The sequence below is a fragment of the Paralichthys olivaceus genome, chromosome 20 (genome assembly GCF_024713975.1).
Source record: "Paralichthys olivaceus isolate ysfri-2021 chromosome 20, ASM2471397v2, whole genome shotgun sequence".
Lineage (NCBI taxonomy): Eukaryota > Metazoa > Chordata > Actinopteri > Pleuronectiformes > Paralichthyidae > Paralichthys > Paralichthys olivaceus.
In genome coordinates, this window is record NC_091112.1 from 3,272,712 (window position 1) to 3,290,154 (window position 17,443).

A 17,443-nucleotide genomic window follows, 5' to 3' on the forward strand; every position below is an offset into this window, starting at 1 on the left:
AAACAGTCGCAGTTTATTATGTGGCTTTGAGAGAAACTTGGTATTTTTGGAATCAATTCCTGTGTAAAAATATCTGAACGTTCAATTGAATCTGGTTGTGTAACAGTGAGACTCAAACATGAATCATTACTTGATGTGTAACTCGTACATTTCTCACTCGTGTATCAGGGCGAGCTGGGAATTCTTAAGGTGTTACGCAAGGTTTGGTTTTGCACAGTTACAGATTTCACAAGTGTGGACCGTAGATTTTAAACTAATTGAAGATTTATTTATAAAAGGCAGATTCAGAGCTGCCCGTGTGCTGTTGTTATGTTTTAATTATAGACTGTGATATCTTTCCTAAGGTGACGTTTCAGGTGCGGCCTGCCAGCTGGTGTGTAATGTGCAAATCTCCTGTCATCACCACAGGATTCATTTCTCTGTAATGAGTGCTGAGGCTGCTGGATCTTTACGGGTGTTTAATGAACGTACCATCAGAAAGTGATAAACTGAGAGGAGGAGGGTCCAATTTTAAAATCTATCCTGTCTGTCGCTATCTGACCTGGTCACCTGTGTGCACCCTGTCCGTGCTCTCGCTGTGCACGATGGGGGGGGGGGGGCATTCAGATTACCAACCCCGGCTTTAATGATGCTGCCGTCTGTGCAGCTGCTTCTTCCAGGGCTATAATGTGAAGTTATTGATCCACTGCCACAGCTCAAACTCAAAGATCCATCACTGTTGTTATTAGTGACAGATTGTCCGAAAGTCTCGCTGTGCAACCTGCGATATGAGAATTACATACGTTACCCACGTGGATTATATTTCTATAGCAGCGTTTACTGATGTTTACTGACCACAAATTAAATTGCTCTGAGCTCCCAGTCTCTACGTTTGGACCATTATTGGATTAAGAAACAGTCGATCGGAGGAGAAAGGATTTGAACAGCGTCTGAGAGGAAGCACGTCCCGTCTCCTCTGTGAGTCAAAACAACGAGAAATATTAGATTAAGACGAAAAGAAAGTGATTTAGGAAAAACTGGATGTTTTGTTGAATAATTTGTTTTCGTGCTTTGGAGGCTGCGTTACGTAAAGACGCCTACCAGCCTATAAAAAGGGAATATTTGAATAATTTAATAGACTTTGATGCACCGGGTTTTTCTCCTCGCTGCCGCTGTCGTCGCTGAAACTGGAGCTGATCTTCCTTCCTACAACAATCCATTGATTATATATTGATTGGAAGAGAAGAGTCGTTACAGCTCCTGAATCACTTCCTGCCTACAGGGCCGTAACACACCCACGACATTAAGATGCCATTCGTTATGTTGTCTTCTGTTTTCTCACTCTTGACCTCATTATTCCGCAGCTCAGTCGGGCACAGGGACAAGACGGAGGATCAGTGTGTGAGCGAGTGCAAGGTCAGAGGTGTTGAATTCAACATCTCTGTGTGAGGACACACAGTAGATTTCTTGTTCAGCTGACGTTTTCCTTTTCTGATTTTACATTATATCTGCTCTTGCCTCTCCTCACATGAGCTGAATGATTTCCCGTTGGTATTTGACAGATTTCTTACTTAACTTCAGTTGTTTAGCGTAATTTATGTCTCATGTTTTTCGATTTGCGCCACAAAGGGAGCTTGTTTTGTCTCGGAACATTTCTAAATTCTGTTATCGTGATATGTGAAAGATTTCAGCATTTTGAACCACGTTACAAAAAGCAGCTGTTACAAATATGCTCTTTGGATCAGTGGAGCAGCACAGAGAACATTATCATGATCGACTGTAGTAGATGCTTTTAAGTAGTCGAACCACTGATTACTTCACTCGGAGGACAAACTGTCTGACACCACCTTATGTAGACATGTCTCAATCTATTGAACACTTAGATGTTAGCATCTGCCATTGATCTAGTTCAGGTTCGGGTTTTTTCCAGTTGGAACATCCTACAAAAGGTTGACATGAGTCATAATCAGACAAGTGTAAGCCTATTAGCAAAAACAATGCCTTCACTGACTCAGTGCATTGTGACGTGGGTGATCTGTGCTGCTGAGATTCAGACAGGCATCTTGTATTGTCTTGGATTTCACCTGTAGCTGATCCAGCTTTTCTCCATATCTTTACCAGACTCTTGTCACCTCGTTTTGATGCTTCAGCTCCTCTGTTTACCTCGAGTGTTCAGGGATGAAACTCAGAATGGTTTTCGTCTGTTGACATTTTCTACTTTGCCAAAACTATCAATTTACAAAAACTGCTTCTTTGCAGCGATGCAGAAATCCGAGACGAGACTGTGGAGAAGTTGACAATATCAACAAACACAGGCCACGTGTCGTCTCCACCTCTGCTCAGAGTGTTATCGATGGATTCATATCTCCTGTCACTCTGCTCGTGCTGAAGAAAAATAGCTTTGTCGGTTTTTTATGCTGACTTAAGACAAAGCAGAGAAGCATCAGCCAGTCACTGGAGGCCCGAGGAAACTGCTGAGTCAGAGTTAGAATAACCTTGACTGTCATCTTATATTATTCAGCCCAGGCTCTAACGGTACAAACCCGTTACGAGACTTGTTTTATTGACAATAATCACTAAGAACTTTCCTTTATATTTAACTAAGCTGCAACATATTTCATGACTGAAGCACTTTTTCTAAACAGTAGCAGAGTCATTGTTCCGTCTGTGGTTTAGGCAACACAAGTATGATGGTTATGGTTAAAGAAAGCCTGAGGTTTGGGTTAAACATAAATAAACATGTTGTGTCTTCACTGTGGACTGAATTGAACTCGGTCTGTCCCAACTCTAAACGTAATGTGAGAGTCTGAAGATAATCATTTATTGTTTTAACGTGTGTGTGTTTGTGTTCAGAATGCATGGACAGACTTTCCCCAAACTTGGTGTGAATATCATTCGGTATCTCCAGAGGTTTTTCTGTTGAAGCTGAGGTTTACACTGAATCCTGCCTGCAGAGGTCGGTAAAAACGTTCTGGATGTTTTAAACCGACACTTCTCTTGGTTCTGCTGATTCACAGTCTGCGTGTGTGTGTGTGTGTGTGTGTGTGTGCGTGCATCATTCTGTCCATTATTATCAGCGTATTTGCAAACTGTCAAATATGTAAATGTAAAAACAATAATCAAATTACAGTTTGTAGTTCAGTGACACAGATGTTTTTTCTGGGACACAGGTTTGTCTGCAGTGACTCTGGGTTAAGAGAGGCTCCTCTTGTGCTGTGGCAGCAGTGGAGTAGTTCAGGACATAATGCTGAGTCACGCTTGTCCTGATGGAGTTTTCTTAGATTCCCACTATCAGAGCATTTCAATCTTTATTGAGACAAAACATGTGTGACTTCACGCTCTCTGTATCGTCTGCTTGAAACCAGTGCTCCGTTGTAATGTGACGGTGGAGCGTGACTGTTATTGGTCGGGGCGCCTCCCCGTGAATCACCACGAGGATAAGACGGGTCGACATCAGGGAGGGGTCGGAGGTGGATTTTCTTTCTTTTAGTTTCTCTGCTGACAGGATTTGTGTGTGAGAGGGCAGCAGAAAGAGAGAGAAAAAGAGAGAGAGAGAGGGAGTGAACAAAAACACTGAGCTGCCAACTCAGGCAGAGCAGAGAGAGAGAGAGAGAGAGAGAGAGAGAGAGAGGGAGGGATAGAAGGAGCCTGCTGGTAGAGAGAGACGTTTGCATCCTTCAGTGTTGTGGTGCTGAGCTGAACTGACCTTGCAGAGCTGTGACTCGACTGTTCGGAGCCTCGGGCAGGAGTGCAGACTGTGAGCATGGATCCTGGGAGGTCTATCCAGCACGAGATCAGCTCTCTCAAAGGTACTCCTCTCCTCTTTTCTCTGATTCTGCCTCCTCACACTCTTGTCATCACCATCATATGCTTTCAGGACCGCCTTGTTTTCCCACAATGCCTCCCTGGCGAGGACTCCCTCATCGTATAGATGCAGGCGGAGGAAAAAGTTTGAAGGTTTCAGGGCTGCAGAGGAAAATTGTAATCCTCGCTCGCTCTGCATGTTTTTGTGGATAAGAGGGATGAAAAGCCCCTTTATGTCCGGAGGCGAACAGGGGGTTGGTCCAGGGGTCAGGGGGAACCATTGTGCTGAGACGCTGTGTTTTTATGAGGTGCAGTGGGAGGCTGCTGCTGCTGCATGCGGAACATTAAATGCGTCTGCGCCAGGAGATGCAGAACGGCTGCTGCATCGCCGCGGTAACAGCAGTGATACAGCCAAGTGGTGCCCTGCCCATCAGTCAGGGACGGGATGAGACTGCTGCTGCAGAAACATCAGTGTGTGCCATACAACCGGGTCTCTGTGTGTCGGTGCGGCTGCAGCGTGGTTTCATGTTTGCTTACATTAGTGTTTACATCAGCGAAGTTTGTTCCTCCCACCGTCTTCACTTAAAGGAGTCTCACCACTTTGCTTCAGCGTCACAGAAATGAGAAATACTGAAATGCAAACACCTCAGAGTTATTTCTGTGTGCAAACCTCGGTCCAGAGTTATTTCCCTAAAAAAGACCTTCATATCATTTTATCAATGTTTTGTCAAATTAAAAAAATGATTTTTAGGATAAAAGTTATTATTGCTGAGGGTGAAAGTTTGTCACGTTGGTGCTGTAACTAAACTTTACTCATTAGTAAGCTAGCGTTTTATCTGGGCATGTTAAAGAAAGTGAACATTTCCCCCCTGCATTTGTAGTTTTAACATAATCCTGCCAACAGACAGTCAAATAATAAATACAACCTCCTAAACTGCATTATTACTTTTATTAATAGCTCCACTTGCAAATTCAAACATCCTTTAGGCTTTTCATGAACACTGTACTCAGACAAACTAAGTAGGGTGCATGTTTTTAATTTGCATTCCCTTAATTAGTCTGTGTCCAACAGGCATCTTAATGAATTCCACTGTGCCACCCTGCAGGTATCACAGTCTGCATGGTTGGTGTAGATTCATCTATTCAGACCATGGAGAGTGAGCTTCACACTCTCTTTATCAATGTTCTCCATCTAAACTTCACTGAGCGAAGGATTGAAGCGTCCTGACGGACATTTATAAGGACAGAAAGCCTTAAATCTGCAGAGAGCGGAGCCAACAGGCCGGTGAAACTGACTCAGAGCCCTTTTTAAAAACAGCTCCTCTGGTTTGTCTGGAGGATTCTGGCCCGGACAGAATGTGGTAACACGTCGGAGGAGCGTTTAAATGATCCTGGAGCTGGATCTGAAGGAGCCCTGCCCACTCGGAGAGGCTGAGAATGTTTTCCTCTGGGATACGGAGACAAAAGCTCCCTCGCTTCACTGAGCGCTCCCAATGGAGTTACTTAATATGTTGGACCCTGGTGCAGACTCAGTTCATTTGTAAGCCTGTCGTCACCTCGACACCACTGATCCCATTGTCCATTCTTGTCAGTTATTTTCATGCACTTGGTGCAGAATCAGCTCTCGAACACTGAAGCCTCCTGTATGTGTCGGGACACGTAAAACCTCCGTTGATCTGTGACATGTCGCTGACTGAAGTGTTCAAGCAGCTTGGTGTTCCTGCTCAAAGACCTGACCCAGATAGATTCAGCTCATTTCAGGCTTCTGCACTTTTCTGAAAAAGCTTTTAGGAAGGATTGGGAAAAGCTGCATTTGGCTGCTGAACAGTTGGATCAGAAATATTTCACTGGCAGAGGATGATGAAACTCTGCTTCTCCGTTTTACTGACACCCAGAGGTTGTGTCTGCTCCCCTGTCTGTTTGTCTGTTTGTCTGTTAGTCAGCAGGATTATGCAAAAAATACTGAACTCATTTCTACAAAACTTAGTGGGAGGATAAAACATGAGCCAAGAAAGAACCATTTAAATGTTCCCAAGATGCCACAGTGCTGTGTCTCTTGCTGTGTTGTGGATCTCAGATGATGGATTGTTTGTTTTTTTGCTTGCATGAAATTTTTGACATCGGATATAAATATTTCATTGTCACTCAACAAGCGGATGATAAAACGTTGCCTCAGCAAGAAGTCAAATTAACACCAGAACAACATGAAGACAAAATCTAACCGGCTTTAACCTTCAGCCTTTGTGTAACTCTGTTATTTAATTGTGTGTTTGAACTCTCCCTCCACTCCAGGGTTTTCTGTTTAGCCCTCATCAGACTGTTGTCACTAAAACACTGGCTGCTGTCTGAAGGTCACGTGCCGGGGAAAGAAAACATGTCGGGACCTTTTAAGCTGAGCAGCAAAGCTGTGATATCCAGTTCAAAAGGAGCTGAGGTCGGGGGTCGCTGCACTTGACCACTCGGAGGTTTCGTTTTGCAGAGAGGCAAAGTAGCTTTTTCTGACATTTGGCAGCTTCACATCTTCGGATCTGATTTACACTAAACCAAGTAATTACAGCGTCAGCATATTTTATATTGTAAGAGAAAAAGTAAAGCTCATATCTGCCCCCTGATAAATTATTCAGCTCTGCTAAACATCATGACAGGAATATGATGTGGTTCAATATCGAATTATCCAGGAGAACGTTTCATTAGATAAACTGATCATTGATCAGCTTCTGTTGTTGGAACAGAACTGGGGAGTTCATAGTTTAAACAAATACTCTCATGAATGTATTACGTCGTGTAGGTTTGTAAAACCTACATGTTTATGGGCTGTATTTCTCTTCAGTTGTAAGTATCACGTGTCGTCATTCATCTGGTGTGTGTGCGATGTTGCCGATGCACATCCTGTGTCTATATTTCATGCTGGGAGATGAACGGCTCGTGTGTCACTCTCCCAGTCTGTGCAGCAGCAGCAGAATATATCCAGTAGCTCTCAGATGCTTCAGCTGCTACTTGAGCTGCAGGAATCGGTCGATGACTTCACATTCCTCACGTGTTTCTGTGCAGCGCAGCCGTGTGATTCGCTCCAGATGGGAGAGCTACAGTCAAAGGGTGTTCACCTTCAACCAGATTCACACATCTAGGTAGATGTTAATTAATAAATTAATGAATCAAGTATTACAGGATATAAATATACTAAAATTACCCAGCCCTTATGTTTTAATCATCTTGATGAGTTATAGAAACTCCAGCCCTGGTTCAGGACTTTTATTTTATGATAAATTAATCTCTAAGTATTTTCGAAATCACACTTAATAAATCACTGAATTAATTATTTTTGGTACATAAAACACCAGAAAACAGTAAAAATCACAATTTCCTTTATATTTATATTCCTACCAACAAACCCCCCAAAATATTTAATTTACTGTCCTGTTGAAAAAAAGGGAGATTCACGTTAGAGAATATGAAACCATGACAAAAGCTGATTAACTGATAATCACCATACAGCTTCCTCCTGATATAAGAGAAGAGTTTTTATGAGATGAATAATTCAGTCTGAGAACGTCTGTTTGTCTCCGAGTGTGTATTTGTCAGTAATAGTCGGTGTAATCCTGTTAGCTGTCGGGGAGTCTGTCAGTCATGCTGCTTGTTGAGTCCGGACATGATCCTTCCACGGAGCGGCCTCTGATCTTAGCTGCTGTGATCACTTGATGTCATTAACCTCAGGTTTCCTGTGATTCACGAGGCCGAGCGCCTCCGTAATTTGACACATCCTCTCTAATCATCCTCCTGCTGCTGAGACGTGATCACACGTTTGTTTTCTCAGGACAAAGAGGAATCAGGTGGATCTGAAATCTCTTGGAAGTTTAAAATCACTCTTTCAGTTTGAGCTCTCCCTGAAGCGGCCAGTAGGTGGCACTGGTAGTAAAGCAACTGCAGTCCAGTAGAAATGAGCAGAATTGAGTTTTAATGAGTTCGACTGAGCAGAAAAGTTATTTCCACAGTTTCTGGGCTTTATTTACTTTATTACATTCTTAAAAAGGTCCGGTGGTCGACAAGAAAATAACAATTAGAGGCATTTTCTCAAATGACCCTGTTTCTGTTCGATGTATTAACAATCGCTGCTATTCTTGTTTGTGTTTAACTTCTCCAGCTTTTTTTAAAATGCTGTTCTTTCCATTTTTACTGCCAGTTAAATTTTAAAGACTGTTTTTGAATGGTGCGTGTTTCACTTTGGAATGAACTCGACTTCACTAACTCTGTTTTCTTCTTGCTCTTGTGCTTTTTTTTTTTCCTTCCAGGTAAGTGGCTGTTGGTGACGTCAGTACTGTTTGTGGGTTTGAGTGGATGAGGTCCAGCGGAGGCCGTCAGGTGGCACAGGAAAGGGTGAGCTCCTCCTGAGGGATCAGACCCAGTTCAGACCTGGTTTTAACGTCCGTCCTGAGATGGTCAGCGTCCTGTGATCCGACCACATCCAGTGGTGGTGTGAGACATTCAAATGTGTCCTGGGTCACGAACATCTGACCTGCTGCAGTTTCACAATTAGCCCATACACACACACACACACACACACACACACACACACACACACACACACAGCTCTAAATGTTAATCATCTGGAGATTCCCTACCGAATAAAACGTCAACAAAGTTTGGTGTAAATCTGTCCAATGCATTCCTGAGTAAATTTGTTCACACACATCGGACACATCTGTAAACTGGCATCTGGCTAAAATCCTCATCACTTTGTCTTCATGAACGGAAATGACTGATGACTATTTGCACACAGAGCGGCGGAGTGAGATCCGGTCACATGTGGTCACAGACGCATGTTAAAACCAGGTCTGGACTGAGCTGCCGTCTGCTCCTCTCTCTTTGTTTTGCTCTTCAGTCGTGTGGTTTCAGTGAATCCAGTGGTTTTTCCTCAGACAACAGAGTTTGATGCTACTTTGGTTCTTGTCCCTGTTTGATCCAAATTCAGTTTGTTACCCACACATACACACACACACACACACACACCACTACTTGTTACCCGCCCGCTTTGTGTTTGACCTGATTCGAAATGAATGCAGCCTTTTATCCGACACAATAATGATAATAGCTGCCGAGACTGAGCTGCTGGTGTTTGTGGCATTAGAGGCTTTGAGATGTTTGTCATCCTGACGTAGACTTCGCTCTGAAGCCAAGTGAATCAAATGGATGTGATCTGAAGCTCGAGGCTACGTCTCAGTCAGGGCTTCTGTCTCTCGTCTGCTTTTTAACCCCTGGATGACGGGAAGAAATCTGTGAGGGCCGAAAGTAAAGCTTGTTTTTAATTCAAGTCATCAGCCGCGTCTCAGTTCAGGGGCCGCATCCTTACGAGGCTGCATTTTGACGGAAGACTTTATTTTGAAATGTTGGCACAACAAAAAAAACAAAACAACGTATTTTTAGCGTTTCTAATCAAAAGAAGAACCTTCTCATCAATAGCTCGGTTGCTAGGCGACGACTGTAAGTGGCCGGACAAGCCTACAGCTCGGCCGACACGCTCTTTATGCTGTTTTCTATCTTTGTGCTATGTTGCCAGTGGTTATATTCCAGCAACAGAACTACTCGTACTCTTACACTTTTTGAATCCCTCCCACTGACATTTGGTTCTGTCAGTAATTGTAAGTTTTAAAGCCCTCACTCACCCTTGTGCCATTTCCAGAGCCTCCATGGCATGAAGTTATATGAAGTTATAAAAGCTGCAGGGGCTGTTTGTTCGCCAGCCCTCACCGCAAACAAAACAGCCAACAACAGCCAGCGAGACGCCGTGTGAGAAAAGAAACCTGCTCTGAGGCGTCTTTGCTACTGCAGACACTTCGTTGTTGCCATCATGAATTTCACACCGTCAGCTTTGGGGTTTATAAAGAGGACAAGCTGATATATAGGACTCTGCTAATGGCATCCAACATACATCACCCTGACAAAGTGGAATCAGGCTCTTTCCTGAACCTGTCGCTGTTCCAGGCTTTCATCCAGGACTTAGCCAGAGCTCATCCGGCAGTCAAACACACTATTGTTGCACCACGGTGGATAAATTTCCTCACAGGGACAAAGTTTCCTATTCAGCTGGTAGTTAGTTAGTAACTCTGAGGACAGTAATTTAAGTCTGACAGTTAGGGCACTTTAATGAGCCATTACTGAATCCCCAACAGAAATGAAAACACAGGAGCTGCCTGACTGAAGCCATGCGGCCTCCGTGGAGAAAAAGTCACTCGAGTGTAATTATGTGAGCTGCTGTCAAACACCGGGGCCGACGGAAGCACAAAGAAGGACGCACATCTGGGTTTATGTTGGAGGAGCGAGGGGAGTTTGTTTGAAAGGAACAGGATCGTATCTGTTCTGTTTCTGAGAGTCGGTCAAAGGGAACAGTTATTCAAAACAAGAAAACCTCTCAAAGCTTATTAAAGAGCACTGAATCATTCTCACACCACTCCCGCATCATACTCCGTTTATCTGCTGTCAGCTGGAATGTTCAGTATGTTGTCAACAATCCCGTCTTTGCCAATAAATCACAAAACAACGTTACCTCCATTGAAGCCTGTGAGAAAAGCGCGATGATGCAGAAGTTGTGTATTTACACACGGATCAGCAGCAGCTTCTCAAAAACCAGATTATTAGTGGAATGTGTGCAGGTCGATGTTCTCCCGCCCAGGAATGTGTTTTGCTCTCAGGTTTTATAGACTGAGGATGAAAATGTTAAAAACCCGCCTGTACTCTCTTCATCCTGCCAGTTCCACCGTCTCCATCCTGCTTTTATCACCGGGGAGGTTTTGAAGGTCAGTCCAGGGTCACGAGGTTCATCGCCACTAATCTGAAAAACAATTTAATCGGCGTGATCGAATCATTTTTGAAGTTTTTGAGGTGTTTGTGTTTGTGCGGTGATGAACCACAGAGTGACTCTCACTTCCAGGAAGCTTCAGTTTGTTTGTTCTGTTGCCAGTAGCAACGATATGGCCTCTGACCACTGCTCTGGCCTTTTAATACACGTACTCATATTTCTCTGGTGTGTCACGTTACTATGGTTACTATGACATTCCTGGCCAGCCCCGCCCTGCCGTTGGTTGTTGATGAGTCATAATCAAACAGTAACCATCGTTTTTTTTCTTCCTCCTCTGTTGCCGCGGTTCAGTTCCTCTTAATCACATGATGCTCCTCTGATCTGATTTGGCAAAGTGGCGAAGTGCATCAGACATCAGCCATTTTCCAGGTCGACCATTTTAGATCTGTGCTCTTTTTGGACAAAAATAGGTTCTATTGTATAACATCATCCTGTCGATGCTGCTGGTTTTCTCGTATAACGGCTCAGGGGTTTTTGCCAAGTCACGGCGAGCAGCCCCGGGGGGGCGTCCATTAGCCTCTCAGAGTGTCGGCCATTTCAGCTCAGGGCAGCTCATGTTCCAGTGATTTTATACTGAACATTTGTAGCTGAGTGTTTCTGCAACTGAAACTTTTATCCAATGGTTTGTGCTGCTTTGCTTCGTCATTTCCAAAGTTATTTTAAAGATTGAGTTTAAGACAAATCTTCCTCATTCCCAAAATATAGAACATCTCATTAGTTTTGCAGATTAAAGTAGAATCAGTGGAGTTCAGACTTTAGCTCTGCCACTCTGTTTGGCAAGGTTAAAGAAAGGGACAAAAAAAAAAATCCAGGATACTTTTTGCAGATCGATGCTAAAATTGAAAGTGTCTTTCTTGGCCCATGTCTCATCCTAACACCAACTTCCATGGAATCCAGTCTGTCGTTGTTTGCGTGATTCTGCTGACAAAGAAAACAAGGCGTTGAATGCGTCTTTCCATGCACAAATTTTCCGCTCGCATGCAACTGATTCCGAGTGACAGGTACACAGACTTAAGGGTGAAAGAGAGAGAACTGCATTGCAGTGCTGCGTTTGAACTGCTGCTCACAGCTATACACACAGCAACCGAGCAAAACACCAAGTGAGGGATCTCTTTTCTTTTAGTATGAGCAGTGAGGCTTGAATAAAGTCAGATACAAAGAAAAGAAAATCCAAGAATCGCAATCTACTGAAATTCGTTCAGTGATTTTTTTTTCATAATCCTGCTGACAAACAAACTGACAGTGTTGAAATCAAAACCTCCTCGGCAGAGAAATACATTTTTGTGAAACTGTACGAAGTTGACTTCTTGCTCAAGAGCAATCTGCAGTCATGAAGCTGTGAACCCAGGTCAGTGACCATCAGCAGAATGGCTTCAGTTGTGCATTGAGCCACATTTTGAATGTTTGAGTGTGAGAGTTTATCACCACATGTGAATTGTTGAAGCGACACTCCCTCCAGGATTTTTCCCCACTGCTTTGTATCCAAAAGCCAAAAATGCAGAGTTGCGTTTAACAATTTGGAAGTCGACCATTTAGCTTAAATTACTGTCTATAAAAGTATGTCCTGGAATTCAGAGAACACTTCGTGTGCCAGCACAGTTGAATGGGTTTGTTTAACAGCAGCCACCATCACCTTGAGCTGTCCACATTCTCTCGTCCTCTGCCACCTCCACCATGGAGATGAGCTTTCATCGCGGCTCAAGGAGGGACTCACACAACGTATTTTATTTATACCCGGTCAAAGGCCGAGGGTGCAGGCTGTGTTTCGTGGAGACTCACGTTCACAGGGGAGCTGCTCGGGATAATTAACGGCGATTCGAGGCTACGATCGAGGACTCTTTGAGTGTAGCGTGAAGGGGGGAGATTTCTCTGCAGGTTCATGTTGTTTTATTTCTCGTTCCTGTGTTTTGGCGATAGAACCCAACAATAGTCTGTTGCTGCGGCTGTTTTTGGTTTGATTTGGAGCCACGGGACAGGTAATGGAGAGCACATGGTGATAACTTATGTGAACCAACTCAACACAGACATCAAGGTTTAAGATGAATATGAAAGAAAAAACACTGGATTCTTTTGTTTTTTGCGAGAGAGGTTTTGTTCTCCCACACGTGATTTTATCTGGAGTCATATATCAAGACGTTATTGCTACACAGGCAGGAGTTTAGCCATGTTTATGATTTGTGATTCCCTCTCCCAGATAATCTTCTCTTACCGCTGCAGTAGATCATTTTCCAATTCTATCATGACAGGCTGTGAAAATACCAGGGAACTGGCAGCACATTGTTCTCCTGGTATGATCTGCAGTGGAGCCTCGCCTGGTGCCAAAGTTATCCGCCGGGATTGTTCCACCGTTGACGGGCGTCAGAAGGGTGGGGCGATCTCTGCGTGTAAAGTTTAAGTTGTCAGTCACAGAAAAAAAAGTTAAAGCACCTTCAAATACATCCTATTTATAGCCTGTAAAACAAGATGGCGGATGCGTCTCCATTGCGCGTCTTGGAGCCGTTGCTGGATTTTCTTCTTTATGTCCTACGGCTGTCTCGCTTGAACTACCCTGCCCCCTACGATTTCCTGTGGTACTGACCCATTTCCTTTGTTTCATCCATTTCGTCCATTCCCCAGTATAGGTATTTAATGTTGAGCATCCATTAACACGGAGGAGGCAGAATTTATGACCTATCCTGCAGCCAGCCAGCAGGTGGCGATCAGGACGATTTGGCCCTCACGTTTGCGGACTTATCGTGTCATCCCTCTTTATAGACAGACTAGGATCTTACTGTATTCGTACGCAGGGGTATGATGCAGTCGAAAGTTCCCTTTAACCCAGACATGCAGGAGTCGTTACCAAACCTACGGCCTCCCCTGTGTGCTGCTCCTCCCGCCCTTATAAAATACTGCTCCCACTAGAGAAGGAATCTGCCTCACATTCGTCCCGTTGACAAGTAAACAGGCCAGCGGTGATTTTAGTTGAGAGGATTCGAAATGTTATGTGGGATGAATTATTGCAGCCGTGACTGATGGAAACAGAAGAGTGACACCAGATGTGTCTCATATCTGAGAAACATGCGTGAGATTTATCCTGATTTTAAAATGTTGTGAGGGTGCAGCTGTCAGCGGCTTACTTAAACGCAAATGGAGAAAAAATCTCAAACAGTTTCCAGATCTCCTGTTTGTAGTTTCACCTCCTCTGACAGGCGTGGTCGTCCCGGACTCCTTTAGCTTTCCAGTGTCGCTCGGCCTCAGCTGAGGTTTAGAAACAGAGACTCAAACACAGGAACAATTGTCTTCTCTTAAAGGAAAGAAATGACTTGATGGCTTTTCCATTGAAGGACTGCAGAGTTGGCTGCAGGGATGTGGTAGAGATTATGGACGCCAACCTTTAGGTTTGTTCTTTCCAAACGAAATACAAACACACCAGTTTAGTTTTTATCAGGTACGTGTTAAATACGGCCAATCGCTCGTTATACTCGCTACAGCTGCTCCTGCTGTGCTTCGTGAGGATGATGGTTTTAATCTTTTTCGGATAAGTTACCCATAGATTACGAACAAAAGCTCCGTTTAGCCAGATATTGTCTGTCTGGACGACCTGCTTCATCTCAGTCCAGCTCCAGAGATCCGGTCAATGTGCAGCCTTATCTCTGAAATCCATCAGGTCACTTACAGCTGGCTCTGTTTTCTGTACTGTTGTGAATTATGTCATTATTTATATTGGAGGATGCATCGTGTCGTCAGAAATATAATATTTATTGCTTCCACTTTTGCATGTACGCAGTTAAACATGTATAAATGTAAACAAACCGTGTGAGGGCTTTGTTGAATTTACCTTTTTTTTACTCCATTTTATATTTTTTGATGCATTACTTACTATATATTAGATCCTTATATAGATATATTTCTCCTATTTATCTAATTTATTTATTTTTTGGTTACGCTTTAAATATCATAGACTGCAAATATATATTTATATTTGCATTTAAATGGCGGATGAAGGTAATTCTGCCATCTGCTGGGTAAAATAAATGCCATTTATATTCACATCCAGCTTCTTTTGACGCAGAACACCCAGTCACCTGATTTTGTCCATGTCACAGAACATGCAGCACATTTAAATCCAACATACGTGAGATGTCAGCTCGATGAAGATCAGTCCTCATATTAAACTGTCAGGTTTAACCTTAATACACATCCTGAGTGGAAACTTTCCGTCGTCGGGGCTGAAATGTGACTAAGCAGCGGCCGGGAAATGTGAGTTCAATTAAGCCACACTCAGCTTTTCCTGCCTGTGCCTCCACGAGGAGGGCGAAGCTCCGAGCCGTCCAGACCATGTTGCCACCTTTCATCTGCCCTTCAGTGTTTTAGCCCAGCCTGCAATGAACATAAAGACCTCACTTATATTTGAATGGAAAAGCCACGGCAGCGCATAGAGCAAGCAACCTGCTGTCTCACAGCTCAGATTAACATTTAACACGTGCCACAGAGAAATCTGCAAGAAAAACCAGTTGAGCTGCGATGGAAGTGAATTATTCCAAAGACTTCATGGAGGCTTTGATCCAACACGGCCAAGGTAGGAAGCTTTGGTTGTTGGAACAGTTCTGTCTTCTTACCAAAAGGTGTCAGCACAGAAGAACTTTACGTTGAGTCTCCTCTCGCGTGTCGGAGCATAGATGATGAGAGAGGTTTGGGTGTGTCTCTCTCTCCGGCAGCGTCTCAGATAACGGTCCAGGACAGAGCTTTGTGTTTATGATCAGATAGATTCTCTAGTTTATTTTTTATTTAATTTTTCCGATGTTTGTCTGATTAATTCCACATGTACACAAGTCTTTATTTAGAGATTTCAAAAGTGAAGCAGATTATTGTTCATAACTTTCCACTAATGACCTTGTGTCAGATCCCACCCACGCTGCCCGGCTGTGTCTGGGATCGTGTTCCCTGCTGTTAAATCATGGGGGGGGTGTGAGCAGGAGGAAGGTTCCTGACTGGCTCCCCCATGTCTCCCCCACGTCTCCCCCACACGAGATAAGTTATGAGACAAAGCAAATGATCTTAAAACGTATCGTTGGGACCAGAATCAAGTTATTTCCTTATCAATTAAATTGGTATCTTCTTGGAGTAATTAAATAAAAGTCTCTTTATTTATAAAGCGTCTATATCAAGAACCCGATTGTGAAATTGTCAAACTGTTTGTTTTGTCTGAGGAATATCCAAACGCTCACGGACATTCAACTTAGTCTGATAATTGAGTTCATGTGAAACCTCCTGTTTGATAAGCTGGTACCAGGGAGAGCTTGTGAGATAAATGACTCAAGTAATCAAGACTCTTTCAGCACAGTTGGTTCTCAGTGTGTCACAAGTGTTCGAAAGTTCATAGTTTGAAGACATTTAAGTCATGAGAAGAGTTTTTAACAAGCCTGGAAAGAAGCACAGAACATTTCTTTGAAGCTTCTCCAATACAGAAGTGTATTGATGTGACTAATATGTCAGATAATATCATGGAGCTGTGTTAATATTCCAGCTGATTGTTCCATCTTGTTTGGTTTAAAAATCAAACGCACCGTAGTGGTCGTACGTTATGATTCACATCCTGTGGATACGAGGACGTTTGCTGCAGCTCTTTTCTTTATGGCTTCCACAGAGAAGTCTTTGTTATGGTAGCTCTTTGGCAAAAATTTATGTTTTCCGCTCTTTGTCTAAATCCTGTCCTAAAACGTGAATGTGTCCCTGGGACTTTCTGCAGCCCTGCGCATGGATCCCGTCCAGTGGTGCTCGTCAGAACCCACCACGCATGAGATGCTGTTTCCACTGAGGAAAGCCTCGCAAATTAAATCAAACTCTCTGTGGTGTTTTTGCTCCCCAGCCGAGCCTCCGCTTTTCTCTCTCTCTCCCTGCCTCCCTCTCTCTCCCTCTTTCAGTTTTTTTCCTGCTTTTTCAACACGCCCCTCCGGTTTTGATCCGAACACAATGTCGTGGGGTCAGATCTGACTCCTTGGCAGTTCAGTGTTTTCTCTAAAAGTTGTGAAGACACTGAGGGGAGATGGACTTGTGCTGCTGTTTCTGTCCTGGACGACCAGACGGTAGGCTTGATTTTTACAGAAGTGTCTCATTTTAGAATTAGACGTTTGTCTCCGTGCAGTTAGTGAGGCCACAACAGGATGTGGATTTTAGATTCTTGCATTTTGCATGCCCTGTGAGGACAGTGCCACTCCCAGCATCTGCATGTGGATTTAAAACATTCCTTGCACTGCTCACCTCAGCTCACCTTCACTGTCAGGGAAATCTTTGGATGATTTATTCAGGCATTAACTGAAATCCAAAGGGTTTTTTTACTTAACGACTGCACCGTGTATGTGAATCTTGATTGTATACGTGTGGGTATGCGGAGCATGCATCACAATATGGGAATCATTGAGCAAACACATGGCATGTGAGGAGAGTGGGAGTGGGCTGACTCCTCCCCTGGATTTTATTCCAGACATCTGTACGGCTCCTCTGGATTCATTCTCCTCGCTCAGTCTTCACCGTAACTCATTTGCCAGTTTGAGCTGCCAGCCTCTGAGACTTCTGGGATTTATTTGACATTTTCAGACTGAGATAATTTAAGGTTTCGCCCAGAAACGAGCTGCCAGCTCTTCAGAGCAACATGACTCAGACACAATAACCCTTTCTTCTCTGCTGCCAGTGGACTTCTGCTTCTCACTTCAACTACCGGCTCTTCGGAGGCACTTACATCTGTTCTTCCATTAAACTTAACTGTGAAATTGTTGAATGGTCATATGACTGCGTGACACGGCCACAAATTAAATCAAGTTAAAAAAA

The 17,443-nt window shown here is 43.7% G+C and overlaps 1 protein-coding gene across 17 annotated transcripts in view; it reads left to right on the forward strand.

Annotated features, from left to right (window-relative positions):
* The window catches only part of pleca (plectin a), an 80,788-nt gene that overhangs the window by 19,966 nt on the left and 43,379 nt on the right, over positions 1 to 17,443 (forward strand). For 2 of the 17 annotated variants that reach the window (XM_069516425.1, XM_069516429.1), the window contains exon 1: positions 3,603 to 3,788. The exons of 12 other annotated variants lie outside the window; for them this stretch is intronic. In XM_069516425.1, the coding sequence (XP_069372526.1) occupies positions 3,743 to 3,788 (46 nt within the window). In that variant the 5' untranslated portion in view covers positions 3,603 to 3,742. Of the gene's footprint in view, positions 1 to 3,602; positions 3,789 to 16,578; positions 16,702 to 17,443 lie in introns of those variants that run through there. 3 more of the 17 variants (XM_069516426.1, XM_069516431.1, XM_069516432.1) reach the window with 2 other exon arrangements.